Source organism: Triturus cristatus, chromosome 1_2 (assembly GCF_964204655.1).
Source record: "Triturus cristatus chromosome 1_2, aTriCri1.1, whole genome shotgun sequence".
NCBI classification, from domain to species: Eukaryota; Metazoa; Chordata; class Amphibia; order Caudata; family Salamandridae; genus Triturus; species Triturus cristatus.
Window position 1 is genome coordinate 491475671 of NC_140580.1, and position 22524 is coordinate 491498194.

Below are 22524 nucleotides of genomic sequence, written 5' to 3' on the forward strand. Positions count from 1 at the left end.
TTATCAGTAGGCTCATTACCATCAACTTAGAATATAGAAATATACAACTGAAGGAAAATGAGAGCGGATGAGAAAATCTTACTAACCTCTTCATCTTCCAATATATCAAAGGTTTCAAAGTCAACACTATAAGTAACAAGAATAATTGGCGTTATTCATAAGGTTACTTTCAACGACATGTAAAACATGCATGTCCCAACCACGGCCCAGTGCAAACCGAGAGCCTTTAAAGTGATGCAATAAATAGTGTAAAGATTAAAGCAACCTTTTAATCTCATCAAACTTACTAAACTTAACCCATGACTGGTTGCTGCAGGACACTGAAAAATGGTGAAACAGAAAAATGCACAGCGCATGTAGGTGGCGAAAAGTGAGACACCAATAAAAGCAGCGGCAAAAAATTCTTATGCGAATGATAGAGCAAAAAGGTTAAGGTAGAAGAACTATGAAAAGGCTGAGAAACTATTAGAAAAATGGTGGCACAAAGAGAAAAAAAGCACTGGCAAAAGCCAATAGCTCTCGCTTATGCAAGAGCTATTGGCTTTTCCAATATCTCTTAGGCATGTTCTAGAGGATGCGACCGCTGTGTGCATGGCTAACCGTTTAAAGAAAAAAAGATATGATGCAGCCAGGATTGCCCGAATTATAGTGCTTTTTTTCCTTCTTATGGTGGGTCAGATAGGCAACACGGACAACAGAAGGGAGGGTGGTGGTAGGTAAGAAACAACACAGACAACTTGAGTGTGGGGTAAGCGGAAAGATGCAACACGGAGAATGGGAAGGCGGGATGGTGTAAGGGAAGGAGCAACTCGTACTAGGATGGGTCTTGAGGGGAAAGAAGCAACACGTACAAGGGCGGGTGGGAGGGGAAAGAAGCAACACGGACAAGGGCGGGTGGGAGGGGAAAAAGCAACACGGACAAGGGTGGGTGGGAGGGGAAAAAGCAACACAGACAAGGGCGGGTGGGAGGGGAAAAAGCAACACAGACAAGGGCGGGTGGGAGGGGAAAAAGCAACACAGACAAGGGCGGGTGGGAGGGGAAAAAGCAACACAGACAAGGGCGGGTGGGAGGGGAAAAAGCAACACAGACAAGGGCGGGTGGGAGGGGAAAAAGCAACACAGACAAGGGCGGGTGGGAGGGGAAAAAGCAACACAGACAAGGGCGGGTGGGAGGGGAAAAAGCAACACAGACAAGGGCGGGTGGGAGGGGAAAAAGCAACACAGACAAGGGCGGGTGGGAGGGGAAAAAGCAACACAGACAAGGGCGGGTGGGAGGGGAAAAAGCAACACAGACAAGGGCGGGTGGGAGGGGAAAAAGCAACACAGACAAGGGCGGGTGGGAGGGGAAAAAGCAACACGTACAAGGGCGGGTGGGAGGGGAAAAAGCAACACAGACAAGGGCGGGTGGGAGGGGAAAAAGCAACACAGACAAGGGCGGGTGGGAGGGGAAAAAGCAACACGGACAAGGGCGGGTGGGAGGGGAAAAAGCAACACGGACAAGGGCGGGTGGGAGGGGAAAAAGCAACACGGACAAGGGCGGGTGGGAGGGGAAAAAGCAACACGGACAAGGGCGGGTGGGAGGGGAAAAAGCAACACGGACAAGGGCGGGTGGGAGGGGAAAAAGCAACACGGACAAGGGAGGGTGGGAGGGAAAAAGCAACACGGACAAGGGAGGGTGGGAGGGAAAAAGCAACACGGACAAGGGAGGGTGGGAGGGAAAAAGCAACACGGACAAGGGAGGGTGGGAGGGAAAAAGCAACACGGACAAGGGAGGGTGGGAGGGAAAAAGCAACACGGACAAGGGAGGGTGGGAGGGAAAAAGCAACACGGACAAGGGAGGGTGGGAGGGAAAAAGCAACACGGACAAGGGAGGGTGGGAGGGAAAAAGCAACACGGACAAGGGCGGGTGGGAGGGAAAAAGCAACACGGACAAGGGCGGGTGGGAGGGAAAAAGCAACACGGACAAGGGCGGGTGGGAGGGAAAAAGCAACACGGACAAGGGCGGGTGGGAGGGAAAAAGCAACACGGACAAGGGCGGGTGGGAGGGGAAAAAGCAACACGGACAAGGGCGGGTGGGAGGGGAAAAAGCAACACGGACAAGGGCGGGTGGGAGGGGAAAAAGCAACACGGACAAGGGCGGGTGGGAGGGGAAAAAGCAACACGGACAAGGGCGGGTGGGAGGGGAAGAAGCCACATGGACAAGGGACAGTGGGAGGGATAGAAGCCACACTGACAAGGGCAGTGGGAGGGGAAGAAGCAACAGGGACAATGAAGAAGCAACAGGGACAAGGGCGGGTGGGAGGGGAAGAAGCAACAGGGACAAGGGCGGGTGGGAGGGGAAGAAGCAACAGGGACAAGGGCGGGTGGGAGGGGAAGAAGCAACAGGGACAAGGGCGGGTGGGAGGGGAAGAAGCAACAGGGACAAGGGCGGGTGGGAGGGGAAGTAGCAACAGGGACAAGGGCGGGTGGGAGGGGAAGTAGCAACAGGGACAAGGGCGGGTGGGAGGGGAAGAAGCAACAGGGACAAGGGCGGGTGGGAGGGGAAGAAGCAACAGGGACAAGGGCGGGTGGGAGGGGAAGAAGCAACAGGGACAAGGGCGGGTGGGAGGGGAAGAAGCAACAGGGACAAGGGCGGGTGGGAGGGGAAGAAGCAACAGGGACAAGGGCGGGTGGGAGGGGAAGAAGCAACAGGGACAAGGGCGGGTGGGAGGGGAAGAAGCAACAGGGACAAGGGCGGGTGGGAGGGGAAGAAGCAACAGGGACAAGGGTGGGAGGGAGGGAGGAGAAGAAGCAACATGGACAAGGGCGGGTGGGAAGGAGGGGGAAGAAGCAACAGGGACAAGGGCTTGTGGGAGGGAGGAAAAGAAGCAATATGGACAAGGGTGGGAGGGAGGGAGGGAGGAGAAGCAATATGGACAAGGGTGGGAGGGAGGAGAAGCAACAGGGACAAGGGCGGGTGAGAGCAAGGGAGGGAGAAGAAGCAACAACAGGGACAAGGGCGGGTGGGAGGGAGGGGAAGAAGCAACAAAGACAGGGGAAGAAGCAACACGGACAATTGTGGGAGGGAAAAGCAACACGAACTTGGGGAAGAAGCAACACAGACAAGGGTGGATGGGAGGGAGGGGAAAGTAGGGACACGGACAAGGTTGGGTGGGAGGGAGGGGAAGAAGCAGCACAGACAAGGGCAGGTGGGAGGGAGGGGAAGAAGCAGCACCGACAAGGGCAGGTGGGAGGGAGGGGAAGAAGCAGCACCGACAAGGGCAGGTGGGAGGGAGGGGAAGAAGCAGCACCGACAAGGGCAGGTGGGAGGGAGGGGAAGAAGCAACACAGACAAGGGAGGATGGGAAAGAACCAACACGGACAGGGGAAGAAGCAAAACAGACAAGGGCAGGTGCTATGGGATGAAGCAACACTAACAAGGGCGGGTGGGAGGGGAAGCAACACGGCAAGGGAGGGTGGGAGGGGAAGAAGCAACACGGACAAGTGTGGGTGGGAGGGGAAGAAGCAACACGGACAAGGGCGAGTAGGAGGGGAAGAAGCAATACGGACAAGGGCGGGTGGAGGGGAAGAAGCAGTACGGACAAGGGCGGGCGGGGAAGAAGCAGTACGGACAAGAGCAGAGAGAGGGGAAGAAGCAACAGGGACAAGGGTGGGGGGGAAGAAGCAGTACGGACAAGGGCGGGCGGGGAAGAAGCAGTACGGACAAGAGCAGAGAGAGGGGAAGAAGCAACAGGGACAAGGGTGGGAGAGAGGAGGAGAATAAACAGGGACAAGGGCAGGTGGGTGGGGGGGAAGCAACACAGGCAAGGGCGTGTGGGAGGGAGGGGGGAAGCAACACAGGCAAGGGTGGGTGGGAGGGAGGGGAAGGGCAGGTGGGAGGGAGGGGAAGAAGCAACACTGACAAATAGAGGGAAAAGCAACATGGACAATAGCAGGTGGGAGGGAGGGGAAGAAGCCACACGGACAAGGGTGGGTAGTAGGGGAAGAAGCAACAGGGACAAGGGCGGGTGGGAGGGGAAGAAGCAACAGGGACAAGGGCGGGTGGGAGGGGAAGAAGCAACAGGGACAAGGGCGGGTGGGAGGGAGGAGAAGAAGAAGCAACAGGGACAAGGGCGGGTGGGAGGGAGGGAGGAGAAGAACAACAGGGACAAAGGCAGGTAGGTGGGAGGGAGGAGAAGAAGCAACAGGGACAAGGGGGGTGGGAAGGGGGAAGCAACACAGGCAAGGGCGGGAGGGTAAAAAGCAACACAGACAGGGGAAGAAGCAACACTGACAAATAGGGGGAAAAGCAACACAGACAACGGCAGGTGGGAGGGAGGGAAAGAAGCAACACGGACAAGTGCGGGTGGGAGGGAGGGGAAGAAGCAACACAGAGAAGGGAGGGTGGGAAGGAGGGAATGAACCAACACGGACAGGGGAAGAAGCAAAAAGGACAAGTGCAGGTGCTAGGGGAAGAAGCAACACGGACAAGGGAGGATGGAAGGGGAAGAAGCAAGACGGACGTGGGAGGGGAAGAAGAAATACGGGCAAGGGCGGGTGGGAGGGGAAGAAGCAATACGGACAAGAGCGGTCCGGAGGGGAAGAAGCAGTATGGACAAGGGCGAAGAGAGGGGAAGAAGCAAAACAATGGCGGGCGGGAGGGGAAGAAGCAACATGAACAAGGGCGAGTGGGAGGAGTAGAAGCAACAAGATCAAGGGCAGGTGGGAGGGAGGGGAAGAAGCAACATGGACAAGGGGGGTGGAAGGGGAAAGAAGCAACACAACGGGGGTGGAAGGGGAAAGAAGCAACACAGACAGAAGGGTGGAAGGGAAAGAAGTAACTCAGACAAGGATGATGGGGGAAAGAAATAGTACCTCAAACAAAGCACAAGCAGCTGAAGGACATCAAGATGAAGAAATCAGTAATTGGTACATGCTTCACATGAAAGAAGAAGAAGTGATGACGGCAAGTGCTGGCCATTTAGGAGGCAGCAAATAAGAACTTAGTGAAGCCAATGAATGGTAAGCAATGGGGGGTGGCTATAAGACCTTAATTGTATGCAATATCTCTCGCAGCGAGAGTGCATGTGCACTGTACTAGGCGAGATCTAAAAAGGTAGAGGAATGAGATAAAATAAGGGAGGGACAAATAACAAAAAGCAGCGCAAATGAAGCAAAATCAGAGTGACAAAATCAAGGGAAACGTTTTAAAATAGGAAGGAGTTCAAACTATTGTAGCACACTCTAAAGCAAATGCATTTATAAGAATGCATTTGTAAGAAGCTTTCAATCTCAGGGCATCCAGGGGCAAGCTCAGCGTGTCCATGACCCAACCATAATGAAATATGCAACTAAAATCGAAGAGCTACCAAATTCTTTCCTTTTTTTTAGGTTCTGTTTTATAAACGTAATTACATTTTATCTGTGATTGTGTAAGTGGATTTCTGTTGTTTAACATATGTTAAGATCTTATTACCAAACCTAACTATATAATCACGTGAAACTTTTTTTTTATTCCTGTACATATGTTTTTTTGACATCAACACTTAGTGAACTTGGCACAGGATTTTTTACAGGTGTGATGTGGAGGATGGGTATATGCTGCCCTCCGCACCAGCCTTCGTGTGCTCAAGACTGCTACAGGCCATCCTCGTACCAGAGGCAGGAAATCACTCTGGATTTCCTTTCACTATTTTAAGCATTGGGAGCTGGGGAAAACGTTCGCCAGCAGCCGAGGCTTGGTTTTGTTTCTGTGCAATGATGAATGTCAGAGTAAAATGAGCAGACTGGCTCATGTACTTTCACTTACATCTGTGCTTGAGGGCATATCTCAACACAAGCACTGATTTGGATGTAAGAGGTGTCATTAGAAAGGGGAGAATCTCCCCTGTCCAATGTTACCACTCCCTATTGGATGGATCCCTGAGTGGGGATCACCGCAGAAGGGCGATCCCCAGTGATCCACATACTTGACCCAAGGGACTAGTTTTGAGGGGGAGCATCCCCCTCGCAATGGCCTACGGCAACCCCCAAGCTCAAAATATTGCCACCTCCAATCTGCCCCGGGGAACAAAAAGTCCACTAGACTCCAAGGATTTTTATAGGGGAGTAAAAGGGCGGGAGCTGCCCACACAGGCTTTGGGCAAAGCCCCTCCCTAAAAACCTCCAGCAGTCTTCAGGTATATTCCTCCAATTCACCCCCAAAGGGCAGAAAGCCTATTAGACCACCAGAGAGTGGATTTGAAAGGGGTGGAGTGGTCACTTCTCAATGGGCTAGTTGTCCCCCCCCCCCCCCCCCCCAAGCCCAAAAGTCTTTCCACCCTCTTGGGGGCAGACTGGAGGATGGTTGCTACCTCCAATCTATCCCCCCCGGTGGTGATGTGGGGTGGAGTGAGATTTTTATAGGGGTAAAAATGGGTGGGACGGCCCACCTAGGCAACGGGCCTGGGCAGATTGGAGCGGTTTTCTTACAATCTGCCCGGCAGGGGCAGAAAGCTCATTAGACCACCAGGGAGAAGATTATTATCGCAATGAGCTAGTGCCGGCCCCCCGGGCAGATTGTGATCTCCAATTTGCCCTGTGGGAAAAGGGGTCAGAAAGCCCAATAGACACCAGGGACTCTGTATAAGTGCATAAATGGGTGGGGGGGCACCTAGGTATGGCGCTAGCCCCCCCCCCCAAATAACCCCAGCAATAATTGTGCTCCCAGTCAGAGGCAGATTGGAGGTGTTTTCTTCCTATCTTCTCCCCCAGCGGTGGGCAGAAAGACCACTAAACCATCAGGGATTGTATTTAGAGGGGAGCGGCCCCACTGGCAATGGGCTAAGACTTCTCCCTTCCCCCAGGCCCAAATTTCTTTCAGATAGCCAACTAAACACAAATGATGATTTTCTTGTAGAGAAATAGGTGGGAGTGAGCTGCCTAGGCATTGGGTCTTACCCTACCCCTCAAATCACCAGCAACAGCCTTTCTGTCCCCAGGTTGCTGATAAGAGGTCTTTAACTACAATCTGCCCCGATGGGAGGAGCATAAAGCCCACTATACACCAGGGAGTTTTTTTTTTTATTGCTACAAGGTGTAGGGATGGCCAGCCCACCCACATATCTGGCCTAGCCTCCAACTCCAATATGACTCAAACAGTCTTTCTGGACCCTGGGGTACTAAAGTATCCTTATTTCTTTGGCAAGAAGGGAAATTTTGAGTTTGGATGTATTTTATTTATTTTCTATATCTATGGGTAGCAGAGTTGGGCTACGTCTCCGTATCATCCTACTTGTATGCCGATTGGCTGCATTTTCAGGCTTCTGTCCGCTGCCGCCTGGGAAAACCACCCAAACATTTCTGAAAACTAGACATTTACCTTCCATTTCTGTGATATAAACATCCGGAATCAACAGGAATCCACAAAATTCCTACCACCCAGTATTCCCCCACTTGTCCCGATAAAAATGCTACCCCACTTGTGGGAATTGGCCTAGTGTGCTCGACAGGCACAAATTAAACCAGGGTCAATGAGAGTTGCTCCATGAGACTCCGGCTGACCTTGGTCTGATACTTGCCCGTCTCATGCACTAGACCGAGCCACAGAAGTGAGGTAGCATTTTTATCAGGACGCGTGGGAGACCGCTGAGTGGTAGGAATTTAGTGGATTCGCTCTCATTCTGGAAGTTTACGTTACAAAAATGCAAGGTAAATGTGCAATGTAGGGAAAGTTTAAGGTTTGCAGGTCATTGTGGGTGAGAAAACTTTGTGAGATCCATGCGAGGCATACCACCCTGGACTCTCCTGGTTGTCTGGCATTTAGAAATGTCTCTGCTTGCTTGGTTTCCCTGGGCGGCCATCGATCCACGGCAAAAAAAAAAAAAAAACAGAACCCCCATTGACAAATCAGATCTTTTTTGTGAAAGGAAATGTTGATGTCTCCACATTTTATTTTGGGGCCTTTCCTGTTGCGGCCACTAGACCGCCCCACATAAGTGAAGTGCCATTTTTATCAGAAGACTTAAGGGAATGCGGGATAGACAGTAGTTTGTGGCTTCCCGCAGATTCCAGAAATTTCCATCACAGAAATGTGAGGAAAATTTGATTTTAAGTCAAAGTTTGCAAGGGATTCTGGGTAAAACAACCATGCAAGTCACTCCATCCTGGATTCCCCTAGGTGTCTGTTTTCCAAAAATATACAGGTTTGCTAGGTTTTCCTAGGTGCTGGTTGAGCTAGGGCCCAAAATCCACAGCTACCCACTTTAAAAAAAAACAGGTTGGTTTTGAGTGGAAAAATATGATTTATCCATGTTGTGTTTTGAGCAGTTTCCTAACGCAGGCACTAGGCCAAACAAATGAGGTACCATTTTTATCAGAAGACATGTGGAAGCATAGAATTCCAAATGCAAGCCAGAGTGAAATAAATTATACATTTCAAAAAATACCCTGTAAATCATATGCTCTTACGGGTACCCACAAATTCAGAGATGTACAAATAACCACTGCTTCTAAACTCCATATCTTGTGCTCATTCAGAAATACATATATTACCTTGATACCTATTTTTCACTCTAAATATTAGACCATATGAATTGGTCTATACTCCGTACACAATGAAACACCATCGTACGGTGCAGCTCAGTTGTTGGCGCTGGTTCTAGGAGTACCTACAAACCTTACATATCCCCACAACCAGAAGGGTCTGGCGAACGTAATGGTACAGTGCTTTTGTAAAATCGGCAATCGCGACAAAAACTTACAGATTAAAACATTGTCACAAATAGCTGCTTTTCCGTACTTGTTTTTAATATTTCTTTATTTATCAGTTAGTTGTTTGGGTAAAACCTTGAGGGATCTACACATATGACCCCTTGCTCAATTTGGAATTTTGCTTTTTCAGAAATATATAGCTTTCCTGGATCACCCATGGGCTTCACAATGGTTTGCACCACAAACTGAAAGTAGGTTGAAAGCAAAAAAGACAGCAAATATTGGGTACCTCTTTGAAAAATGCCAAAACTGTTGAAAAAAAATTCAGCTCTGCATGTTAGAGAAAGCTGGGTAGGTGGTGACTTTAGCACATCAAACCATTTGTTGATGCCATTTTTATGAAAAAAACAGACCAGTTTATCCAGAACATTTTTTCCCCCTATTTTTCGCCCAAAACTCAAAATGCAGCTATATTTTGGCTATTTTCTAGGTCCCCTCCAGGGGAATCCCCAGGATGTTGGGGAAAAAGAACGCAAATTTGGCAAGGATAGCTTATGTGAACATAACGTTATGGCGGCCTAAGCACAAACCACCCCAAACAGCCCCAAAAAAAGGCTTACCACAGGTTGGGCTGGAAGGGGTGGGGGGGGGGGGGGGGGGGGGGAATGGGTGGGCCCTAGCAATCAAAGGGTTAAAGAGATGTATCCTTTCCCTTTGATTTTTCTTCACATTTCTCACAATAGTTGATGTTTTTACCTTTGGACAGTTTGATTCTGCTACACAAGCTGCAAATGCATGTGCTCTTCTGTGAAACATGACAATCATTTTGGCTGCTCATTTTTTCCCTTTCAAGTCATCAGTGAAGTATGGACAAACAGCACACGCTGCATAAAAGTCACATTTCAAATGTGAGCATACATCGAAGGCTATCACAGAAGGGTGGCTTTAGGAGATGTAAGGAGCTGGTTAACAGAAAACCTAGACAATATTAAATGAAACAGATCATGGTGCTAAGAGACAGACGGAGAATGTTCGGGTTATTGATTCGCTTAGGAAGACTGGTCATTATCAGCGTGGTTCATCTTATAAAAAATTGCTACAAACAGTCTCATGCCAGAGAGCTATCTGTGACGGAGATGGATGAAGATGGCCTGCATGGAAGAATTCCTGTGTGCCTGGAGAAGAACTGAAGAGTGTGACTCCAGCTTGAAATCCTGAATCAGCAAGGTTTCTCTGAGGGCCAGAAAAGCTGGCCTCTTGCTGACTCAGAATACCAGATAGGTCCAAAGCTCTGTGGAAGAAGCCTGCCTGCTGAGGAACTTCTCTCCTGAGGATGAAAGAGTTGATGATCTGAGGAACAGAGGATTCAGGCTTCTAAACGGGGTATGTAATTTACAGCTAGTACACTTTTGACCTGATAGGCACCTTTCTCTTTTTTTTTTCTCTTTCACTGTGTGAGTTATGTTGGGTAATATAGGACATTTCATTCAGCTGGGTCCTGAATTGTGATCTTACGGTTACCTAATATTAATTTTACTTATATCAGAAAATGTAGTAGAAGCTAACATTTGTTATTCATGGAGATATCACCTAACTGTGACTATTGAGGTGTTTACTTCCAACTAGAAATTGACTGTTACACTCAGAAAGAAGTGCTGCAGGTTTTCTGAAAATCTGTGGGAATATTCCACATTGATTAAGATCAGTGAGGATCGCACAATGCAAATCTAGGATGTTCAATGTGTTGTGAATATGAGGGGATGCAGAATGTAAGAGGGCAGACCAATAAACTATTTCTCAATAAAACTCACACATTCAATCACTTAAAAGAGTAAGACCAAAAAGAAAGCAGCACATATGGGAATTCCTTTAGACGTATTTTTCACAAGAATGTAGGGCAAGTATAGAAAGGAACTCTAAACATAATTTGCTATTGTGCAAAACCCATTTTAAATATATTTTCAAACACTAATACAAAATATATAGATATTGCAAAGTCATCATCGCAAAAATAAAACAAAAAACACGTGTGATTGTAATCAGAATACATATAGATTAAACCTAACAGAAAAAGTAAAGAAAAATCTTTCCACATACAGACGTTTGCAGAAACTTAACATTTTATTTAGATTCCTAGCAAAGTCCAACAAGAAGCATGAGCCTAGAAGACAGGGCAAGCTGTCTGGCTGAAAAAGACCTATTGTGGGCTTACCAATAACTTACAGGGGAAACCAGCCCGCCCATTGCTAACCACTGGTTGCTTTTATGGTATTTCCCATTGGCTCGTTACTTATTCAACGGCTTTCCTCGTCTCAGCTTCTCTTGCATTTGTCCCTTCCCTGGAACATGTCCAATTGGCTGACTTCTACCTTTTAACTGCTCACTTTTAGGGAACTTGTTTTCTTTTTGATTAACCACTCCATGAGTGTGCATGTGTTTTCCAACTGTTTTCTTTGTGTGATTCTGTCTCCCTGTGCTCTATGTGGCTCTCGGTCAACCAAGCACGCTGTGCTGCTCTCGTCTTCATATGCTGCTTTTCCTCCCCTTGCCCCACACAGACTGCACAGCAGCCATGCCTATACATGCATCCAGTTCCCCAACCACTGGTTGGCTTTACCGTCACTCTGATTTGTTGGTTTTCTATTAAATGGTTCGCCTTATCCCAGCCTGTCCAACTTGATTGTTCCTCCCTTGGAGCATTGCTCTTTATCATCACTTTGACTGGCAGTCTTCGATGCTTCCGCCAATCACTTTTAGGAAATGTTTTTTTTTTCTTTTTACGTAAGCACTCAATGAGACTATGTGTAGTCCAGCTGTCTACTTCATGTGCTTCTCTTACCCTACACTGTTGCTTTTTCTCCCAGGTGCTTTTCCCCTGCCCCTCGCACTGTTTTAGTCCCCCTCGTGTCCTTGACCTCCATGTTGCTCACTTCTTCTTGTGCGGTTCTTCACCTCTTCCCCTCCCCAGCCTTTATTTTTAGTTTAACCCCCGGCTCTTGCATTGCCCTTCCAAACCCATGCTCTTTAAAAAAAAAAAAGTTTTTAGGGCGAGCCTAACAGACAACTTATGGGCTTATCAAGAACAAAGAGGGATTGCAGCACACCCAACTGCTTATCATTGGTTGGCTTTACTGTCACTTTTATTTGACTGCTTCATAGTCAATGGCTTACCTTCTTCTGTCAGTCACTCCCCTGAAGCATAGCCAGTTCACTTCTGTCCTTACACTGCTCACTTTCAGGGATCTACTTTTTTTATTTAGTCTTAAGCACTCCATGAGCATGCTTGTGTTACTCAGCAATCTCCCTACTGTGCTACTCTTCCCCCATCTGCGCTCAGTGTTCTCGCGCTCTCTCTCTCACACACCTGTGTGCTTCTCCTCAACCCCTTCTGTGATGGTGTTACTCTTGTGCGCCCCCCAAGAGTGCTCTCCCACCTGTGTGCTTTCCCCACCCCCCCACCTCCACATTGCTCTCTCCTGCCCCTGTTCAAATGTCTCCCCTGTGCTTCATGCTACTCTTTTGCTCATTTGATCTTCTCTGCTCCAACACATGGCCTTCTTGTTGCTTCCCCACCCGTGCTCCATGTTCTGCTTACCCGCACACATGCCCCCCAGGTTACATCCCACCACTTGCGCACCTCAGGATGCTTCCAGCCATGGCCCATATAGCTTCCCACACCCGCCCCCCTCCCCCAAAAAAAACATTTGTGCGTTGTTTTGCAAAGAGGGGTTTTGTGGTGCTACTTCCTTTTAGAATCATCTTCAACAAAAAATGGTGCCTATGTAATTTCATACACACAGGCATACATGGCAACACATGCAAGTGTGCTTGCTTGATAACACATGCATACGATCAAAACCAATTGTGACTGGGTAATACCTACTAAATACATAATGTAGATTGGATAAGTGTGCTAAGAGAATGACATTACCATCAATGATCTCCCAATCCAAAATGACAGCATTTTTCACTATACACTACACCAGTAGATACAGCCTCATATGGCAGATACATACCCAGAATTGTTTAGTATTTCTAAAATTTGCTTGCTGAATCCACATTTTGCCATCTGAAAAGAACAAATACAGAAATTAGTCCTTTGAGCCACAGGTGTTTTTCTAGTTCTAAAAACGCATATGATCACATCTTACTTTCTATCATCAAGCAAAGAGATTCAAAGTCGTGGCTTGTAGGTGTGCCTTCAGGACAACACAGCTTAGAAAGAAATCTCGACTAATCTTGATGTCAGTCATAACTTTAATTTAAGACAAATCAATAATTATGGGACAGGAAAATGCAAGACAGCCCTAGTGGACCTTCAGCAGCCCTTTTTTAGGTCTCGCCTGAGCTATCGCGTAAGCGATGCTCTGCAAGACATTTAGTAAGGCGCTTTTGAAAGTGCTCCCAAAGGCTGCGGGCGGATCAGGTACAGTGCATGTGCGCCGGGCAGGCGCACCATTTGTCAGCCTGTGTGATCACTTTTGCGGCCGCTTTGATGTTCTCAGTGAGCTGCGCGGCCAGACATCATCAAAGCGGCCGCGAAAGTACTAACCATTTGGCAGCCTGCGTGCCTCTCTCCGCCTTAGTGCGCGCGATGTGCCCTACCCCCCTCCCTTATCCCACTTCCTGCTTGTTTTTTTTAACCCAGAGCCTCCCTTCAAATTGTATATCTTCTTGTTTCTTTTTGCATTTCCTGTTTAGGGCTCGCGCCCTGCGTTGTTACTTACAGCTGACAACCCTGCGGTGCGCTGTACTATCTGGAGCAGCGGCTTTAAAATAGGATTTTCTGATCTGCCCCTCCACCCCCAAGCAGTGCCCACGCTGCGCGTGCCACTTTCCTGCCTTCCCCCACCAGAAGCCGGGCCAGAGTTTTAGCACTGATGCGGAAACCGAGCATTCATTGCCTCCTGCCTTCATACCAAGTCGCAGTCAAACTGAAAGCAAATAATTCCTGTCACCATTTCTGTTCCTCTGCGTTTTTACTGTTTTTAAAGAAAATGTGTGAAACGCATCTCTCAGCGAGTTGTCATAGGAGAGTCGGGCTTCCTTATCGCTGGAATGTCTGATTACAGAATACCACTTTCCTGCAACAAGCCAACAGCGCGCTCAGGCCATCCAGGGCAAAGTTTCAGCTAAACCAACATATTCGTGTTAAAATGTTGCGTATCGCACAACTCTACAAGGTTGAGAACTTTGTTTCAGCTTTTGCTCTGCTGTTTGTCTCGAAACAGGCAACTGTAGCATGCTGAGCTTTAAGGTTAGATTGTGTTTTTGTCCATTCTATCTATCCATCTAGCTATTCTCACAGATTTCCATGTACTCTGTCATCATTTCACACATCAATTCATCCTCATTTCCTTTTACTCTGCCATTCTTTCACCCACCCATTCATCTATTCTCACGCACCCACCCATCCATCCATCCCTCACCCACACATTTACCCATCCTCTCACCCACTCATCTAACCACCCTCTCACCCACTCATATCACCATCCTCTCATCCATTTATCCATCCTTTCACCCACTTATTCAACCATCTACTCATTCATTATTCTATCCACCCAACCATCCATCCATTCATCCATATTTCACCCACCCACAAATGCATCCTTCTAGCCACCCATTCATCTTTTACCCACTCAGTGTTCATCCTTTCACCCATTCATCCATCCATCCATCCATCATTTCACCCACTCATACACTCATCCTCTCACAAATTTATCCATGATTTCATGCACCCGCTCATCCATTTATCTTTTTATCAACCCATTCCTTCACCAGCTCATCCATCCATCCTTTTTTCTCCTTTTCTACTACTAGCCCATCTTTTTTCTTCTTTATTGAGTTAATGTTGCCCGTTTATCTGCCGAGTTCCAGACAGAAGAGGTACATATAGAGCCCCACCCCGCTCTAGCTGCTAAAGTGGTGGGTTCACAATGTCAATTTAATAGATCTATGATCTGTGGGTGGGAAGCTGGGGTGTGGCCTTTGTGGATGCTGCCCACCGGTTATTCGCGGCTGTCTCATTCGTCTCCTTGTAACCCGGCCCCTCCTTTCACCAGAGGCTCTCTATTTCTAACCCGGTAACTTATTTCATTTCAGCCTTTCAGTCTATCCTTGTGGCACTCCCCCACCACCACTCCAGGCTGTCTCTGCGCTCTCCTGGTCACCCTGTCCCTTCCTTCACTAGAGTCTCTGCTTCTTACCGGTCTCCTCCATTCACTTCACCCCTTCAGTCTCTCCTAATTGCCGTCCCCATGGGCTGTCTCTCCCTCTCAGAGTCACTCCTTTCACCAGAAGCTCTCGGCTTCTTAGTGGACTCCTCTTGTCTTCTAGTGGCACTGCCATCCTGTACTACACGGGCTATCTCTCCCCTCGTCATTCTGTCCCTCCTTTCAGCAGAGGCTGTCCTTTTCTCAACTAGTCACTCATTTCATCTCAGTCTTTCAGTCTCTCATGGTGAGGATGGGGATGGAAGAAAGACTTGAGGGGACACCAGGGAGGAATAGTGATAACATTTGTGAACCTACATCATTCCAGTGCAGAGAAGCAAGGTGACTGGCTGCCTTCACCAGCTGGCATCTCATAGTGCCAGTGCAGAGAAGTAGAGTGACTAGCTGCCTTCAGCAGCTGGTGCAGGGTGGCTGGCTGCCTCACACACACACACAACCACATACAACCACCCACAACCACAACTACACACACACCCACACACACAACCACACCCACACACCCAACCACACACAACCACACACCACCACACACCCACAACCACACACCCAACCACACACCCACAACCACACAACCACACCCACACATACAACCACAACCACACATACAACCACACATACACCCAACCACACAACCACACACACAAAACCACACACACACAGCCACACACAATCACACACACAACCACACAACCACACACACACACACACAACCACACACACACACAACCACACCATCAGTGCACACTTTCACCAGGCACAGGCACCATCAGTCATCAGTGCACGCTTTCACCGGGCACAAACATCACCAGCCGTCAGTGCACGCTTCCACCAGGCACACACCACCAGACGTCAGTGCACGCTTTCACCAGGCACACACACACCACCAGCCATCCGTGCACGTTCACCAGGCACACACACACCACCAGCCTTCAGGGCATGCTTTCACCAGGCACACACAACCAGCCATCAGTACACGCTTCCACCAGGCACACACACCACCAGTCGGCAGTGCACACTTCCACCAGTGCACAATTGTGCCTTCAGCAGCTGGTGCAGGGTGGCTGGCTGGCTGGCTGCCTCACACATACACACCAACACACACAATCACCGACACACAACCACTGACACAAAACCACACACACAACCAGACACGCACAACCACAACCAGACACGCACAACCACAACCCCACACACACAACCACACACACACACAACCACACCATCAGTGCACACTTTCACCAGGCACAGGCACCATCAGTCAGTGCACGCTTTCACCGGGCACAAACACCACCAGCCGTCAGTGCACGCTTTCACCAGGCACAAACACCACCAGACATCAGTGCTCGCTTTCACCAGGCACAAACACCACCAGACGTCAGTGCACGCTTTCACCAGGCGCACACACACACCACCAGCCGTCCGTGCATGCTTTCACCAGGCACACACACACCACCAGCCGTCAGTGCATGCTTTCACCAGGCACACACCACCAGCCATCAGTGCATGCTTTCACCAGGCACACACACCACCAGCAGTCAGTGCACGCTTCCACCAGGCACACACACCACCAGCCAGCAGTGCACACTTCCACCAGGCACACACACCACCAGCCATCAGTGCACAATTTCTACAGGCGCACACACACCACCAGCCATCAGTGCACACATCAATTGTTAACGCATCCACAATTAACTATTGTAGCAATCGCAGTATGGCGCACTTTACTTTTAAACATATTCATCTAAAGCGCAGCATGCCACCATTGCTACAAAAAAAAAATACACATTTTTTGGCCTACAATTTATAGACTTTTGTTGCAATTGGTGTTGCAATATTTAGCAATGCCAATAGCTCAAACTTAATTAATGCAAGACCTATTGCATTGCAAATGCTTGTTCTCTCTGAGGGCTACAGGAGAATGGGGGAGCAGCCGGTGGCAGTGGCACCGCCAGTGACTCTCAGTGGTCTCCCAGCCTCTTGACAGAGCGCCTCTTGACAGAGCTCCCCTTGTCTCCTTCCAAGAGGCCATCTTAAAAGCATCACACAATTATTTAAACACGGAGTTCCATGCCCTGAAAGTACCTTCTACTTAGGATCCATAATTTTCTGGGGTGACTGGGACAAAGGGACTTTCACATCCATTGCAAGGTGGTCATGTTGGTTTGAGGGATGGACAGTACAGCTCGTTAGCTCTTCCCCATGACTTTAATTAGAGACTCTTTCTTTGCGGATGTCTTAAGAATTCTGAGCGGTTCCGCAGCTAATCTTTACTCCACTCCCCAGGCACTGATGAAATATTTATAGCATGAAATGCAACTCAATCATTCATTCATTCATAACCCTTAGGCCGTACCTGATGCACATGTCAAGCTGCTCTAGCGGTGGGACCCAGTTATTTGCTCCCTACACATACGTTGTGGAAGACTTTTGATTGTTATTGCTTCACTGCTCTGTTTTCCGTTTGCTATTGCCTACCCTCCTTCTACAAACAAACCTATATCTACTACCATGGTGCAATTTCTGTTCTCCAGGACTACCTCAAGCCGTGGGCTTCATGTTCTAGACTTGCAATTTTTATTTGTAATGTGGTGCTAGGCTCTGTAGGGGATGGTATAGCACTAACTTCAAACCTCTCTTCCCATCTTCATTGATTTTCTTTAATTGCAACAGGATAGATTAGCACTCTTCACTTCAATGTTTCAAATGTCAAGTGTATAGGCCATTCTCTAAGCTTATCAAATTCTCCCTCTCCAGTCACTCTGTGGCCTTACTTGGTCCTCCTCCTCTCCCAAAATGGCCCTTGTCCACTTGGTAGACATAATGCAAAAGCTGGAAAAAATATTAATAAATGTAACATACTACACCCTCCTGATTTTTCACAATCATCTTTAAAATAAATTCTAATAGAACTATAAAAGAGTTCCCCTAAACACTCATTGCAGACCAACACCACTGCAGTCGTTGTAGGAAGCTCAAAACAGGCTTTATCTTCTTCATTCATAACATGTCCCCATGGTTTGACACTTTCCTAAAGTAATGTAATGTAATAGTCAATGCTCTACAAACATCTCACATGGCTGCAAACTAAAAACATTTCTCTCTCCAAGCTTTAATGAATCAATCACTACTTCTATTTATAATAACCAGAACATCTACTAATGTTAGTCTGACATTATTTAAACCTTTTCCCCCAAACTCTTCTCATGGCTGTTGGCTGTGAAAATGTTACCCTTCATTGCACCAACACCCACAGTGCAAACCTCATACTCCTATATTTTCAGAGATAAGAGCTCCTCCCCTTGGGATAGTCCCCCTCACAATACAATATCGTCTCCAGGCCCTCGACTCACACAACTGTGACTTAAAGACAGCCATCTTCAAAACATTACTGTTCCTCAAGACTAAATCTGTTGTTTAAGTTCTGGGCCTAAGTGACCTTCTAACTTCCTCTGTTTCTCCAGCATCTTCTCACCAAATTTTAATCCTGTGCAAGCGAGGTCTAACCTGAATGAGCTTTTCAGCAACTCGCTAACCCACCTAAGAGGATCTCTTCCCCCTCCTCCCCACTCAATTCACTTCAAAAGCAATCTGAACATGCTCTCCACTTGGGCCACGACCAATAACTGAGTCACTTGCCTTCACTTGCCTGCATGATGCAGCATTGTCCTGATAGCCCTTCGTGCCTCTCACCCTTTTGAAGTCACACATCTCAACCTATCTTCATCCTATACCCAGTCTGTCTCTGCACACATTAATACTCTCCAGTAAAATGGATGCTGCACTCACTTTCCAATGCCCACCTCACTTTCAATTTGTCCTGCCTTACTCCCACCGCTGGGATACATCACACTATTTTATCCACCTACAGCCAGTCTCACTCCCTCCCTTGTACTACCTTCTCTCCTAAATGACTCCTGATGATACTCTCGCTTTTCAGCCTCTCAACTTAATTTGACTAAGCCCATGTTTGCTCTGGACTCTTCAACCATTCTCAGATTTAACTCAGATGCTGTGGCCAGCGCCTCAGCCTCTCCCGCAGGGGCTAGTGCCTTCTTGTCGGGTCTCTCTCTCTCTCACCATCCGCTCTCTTACTGCTCTGCCAGGGGTCCCCCCCTTTTGACAGGTTGTAATGTTGTGTGTTACTTAAAGGGACCTCTTGATTGGTCTCTATTCAACAACAAGCAAAAGTCGAAGGAGCACAATGGGTACAGGCATAGACTCAACCTGACTTATCTGAACCTCTTCAAAGGAAATAACCGATATCTTCAACTCAAAGATTTAACCCCTAGGATATTCAATGTTTAACTTCCGTTTTAGGTTTACTGCTCGTGTGCAATCTGTAACCCTCCACATGCAGAAGGACACGGTACACAATACCGAAGAGCAACCATGAGCCATGCCCATATAGGCTCTATCCCCATTTCTCAAATGATGAGATTCATAAACTGCTAGATAACTATGTCACACACAAGACTTGTCCCTGCCAATCTGACCACCACAGATAACATTTTTGCACACATAATATCAACTATCTTAAAGCATAGAGGTAAACATCAGATTTACTCAGCAAATGAAGTGGTAAACGGGAACCTTTTTCCTATCTCAACTGAACACTGTGTATTCGGAGCACCAAAACTAAATACAGCTTGAAACTGCATGTTACATAACTGTAGATCAACAGTGAATCATAGGCTGGGAGATGTTGGCACTTATCAACCACTTTCTTGATTTACTAGCACTTCTAGAGACCTGGTTTAAATACACCTCTTACATGGTCATGGACCCTCTGCTCCCTCCGAGCTGCTCAGTCATTAGATGTGAACATGAAGGGAAGACATGGAGGAGGGAGGGTGAGCAATACCTTCCTGGTATGCTTTTCAGCGCAAAGAGATACCCAAGCAACACGTTTTTCTCATTTCCGTGTTTGACTCTAGAACTCAACTCACTGCAAAAATCATAACAGAAATAACCCATTCAGGTGCAAAATATGAGCCCTTAAAACAGTCTATATGGATGGCTACTTTAGCATGATCTGTTAAGAATAGGTATTCCTGTTACGGTCTTCATGGCACATATAGAAATCTGGATACATATAGAAAGGGCAAGTGGGAAACATAATAGTTTACATATCAACAACTGATAAACCTGGCAGTAGCAATATTTAAGTGACCATCTATGTAACTGATTCGAAGTGTGTCTAACTACTAGGATAAAACCATGTTGAACAGCTCCCTTTGAAGACGAAGTCTGATTGTTAAGAGTAAAGATTGTCACCAAACAGGTATTGAAGTTGTAGTGCTACTGTTTTTTAAAGATTTTACCAAGGGAGGGTGCATTGTTGCTTAGGCATTACTAGGATAGAGAGGTCTCAAGAGGAGAGTTTAGTTAGTTTTCATAGAGATAGGGAACGTTCCTGCTGAGAAGAAGCTGATCTTGAGTAAGGACATTAAGTGTGATTTAATGATGATGGTCAGGAGGACGTTAACTTCCTCATAAATAGGGTCACCACCTCACTCTAGGTCATTAAGGGCACCATGTCAAGTTCTCAACTTTCAAATGAATGATTTCTAGTGTTAGTTTAATTAGTCTAATGAAACCAAAACAAGACTATAAAGCCAAGAATGATATTAGGCTATCACAGAAAACTCAAGGACTGGAAGGAGTGTATGTAGTAACCTAGAAGGAGGCAGTCGCCACTTAAGTGCTGCACAGCACTTTGCAAAAACACAACATAAAAACTGGGGGATAGTATGTGAAAATGAAACCAATAGTGGGTTCCATGATGTTGATTTTTTTGTTTGATAGATATATATATATATATAGTGGGAGTTTGCAGTATATTTCTGGAATATATAAATGGTGATTTGTATTTTATGACAATGAGAAGAGCTCCCATCTCAGTGTTGGCTTGAGAGTTAATTTGCAGATCGAAATCATATGTTTCTTTCTAAGAAGGCTTGTTTGCAGGCATAGTGCATGTCTTTGATTGCACTGCTGTAGATTGTGAATTTGCACCAGAGGTTTGCATACTGATTCAATTTTACTGCAATTCGAATTTAGCTCATAGATGCGAAGGGTTTGGTGCATTTGGAGAGTAGTAGGCGGCCATGTGAATGTTGTCAAATAGCATTACACGGTGTCGAATTAATCTGCAAGTGGGTCACTGTGCAATGTGCAGAGGCTGTATTAGGATATGTTGTGTTGAAGTGCCTTTCTTAAAACACTAAAGAAACAACATCCTTTGGAGGGCTTTTACATATTTAAAACTACATATCTACAGACTTATCAAGGTCACTGTATTTTTGCAGAGCTACCAAACGATACTTTGTGAACACATGAAGGGAATCAAAGCCACTACCAAAGAAGCAAAATTAGGGATCATGCGCATCTCTTAAAAGTGTCTCTGACGATATCACAACACTCGTCAGATGAGAAATTGGTGGCATCTGGGCACAAGTCAGAATCGTTAGCCTTGCATTTATTTGCAAGACATTTATTTCAAATTGTGAAGCATGGTGATGTTAGAAATGGGAATCTCTAGTTGGCAGAGGTAGATACAGTTATGCTTAGGGACCCTTGCATCTAGTCAGGGTAAGGGGGATACACACTTTAGATAACCCCTGCTCACTCCCTGGGTAGCTTGGCACGAGCTACCCAGCTTATCCCAAAGGCAATGTGTAAAGTATTTGTACTCAAAACACACAGTAATACAGTAATAACACCACAAATGGACACCACACCAGTTTTGAAAAATAAGAAAATCTTTATCTAAACATTAACAAGACCAAAACGACAAAACTCCAACATACATGTCATGAGAATATGACTTTGAAAAGGTTTCAAACAACTTGGCCCATAGAAAACTATCCATGCGTGAATTCTCTCAAAGTACCTGTAGTTGAGACAAAATTCACAAGGCCAAACAGCCGCAGAGAGGGGAAGCGTTAAAAAACAAAGATGCGTCAGTTCCTGAGACCATGGGAAGGTGATGCGACAGTTCTGCTGCACGCAGGAGAAGTCATGCCTCGAATCCGGTCTGTAGGGGGAAGTGATGCGTCAATTTCAAATGAGTTCTGGTCTGCGGGTGATGTGTCAGGAAAATTTGTGACACAGGTACGATGTGTGGAAAACCGGGATGCGTCGCCGATCAATGCCACCGCATCGATCGGCGCTGCGTCAGTTTCTTAAGCCGCGATCCTACGATGCGTCGGTTCCAGCAGCGGCAAAAGGCACTGCGTTGGTTTCGGCAGGGGCACGGCGATGCGTGGAGATTCTTCCTGCACAGTGGTGCTGCTTTGAAAAAACAGCCACAAGACGAGCAATGCGTCGATTTTCTTGTAATTGCGTTGCTTTTCAAGCTCCCAACAGCAGACACAACCTCCAGAGGCCCAATAAAGTCACAAGCACCTCTTGGCAGGTCAGAACTCCCAGCAAGGAGGTTCATGGGAGCTGGTGGTGAGGTCTTTGTGTCCCTGAGACTACAGAACAGGAGGCAAACTCTACTCAAGCCCTTGGAGATCTTCATCAAACACGGAGACACATCACACAGCAAAGTCCTTGTCCTTTCCTTGGCAGAAACAGCTACTGCAGGCCAACCCCAGACAGCACACAGCAAAGGGAC

At 47.3% G+C, this 22524-nt stretch overlaps 1 protein-coding gene across 1 annotated transcript in view; it reads right to left on the bottom strand.

The window, feature by feature from the left end:
• GLRX3 (glutaredoxin 3) overlaps window positions 1–22524 on the bottom strand; it is a 151336-nt gene that overhangs the window by 14845 nt on the left and 113967 nt on the right. The window contains exons 8-9 of the mRNA XM_085606207.1: window positions 12687–12739; window positions 87–126 (exon numbers count right to left, since the gene is read on the bottom strand). Of these exons, the coding sequence (XP_085462333.1) occupies window positions 87–126; window positions 12687–12739 (93 nt within the window). The remainder of the gene's footprint in view (window positions 1–86; window positions 127–12686; window positions 12740–22524) is intronic.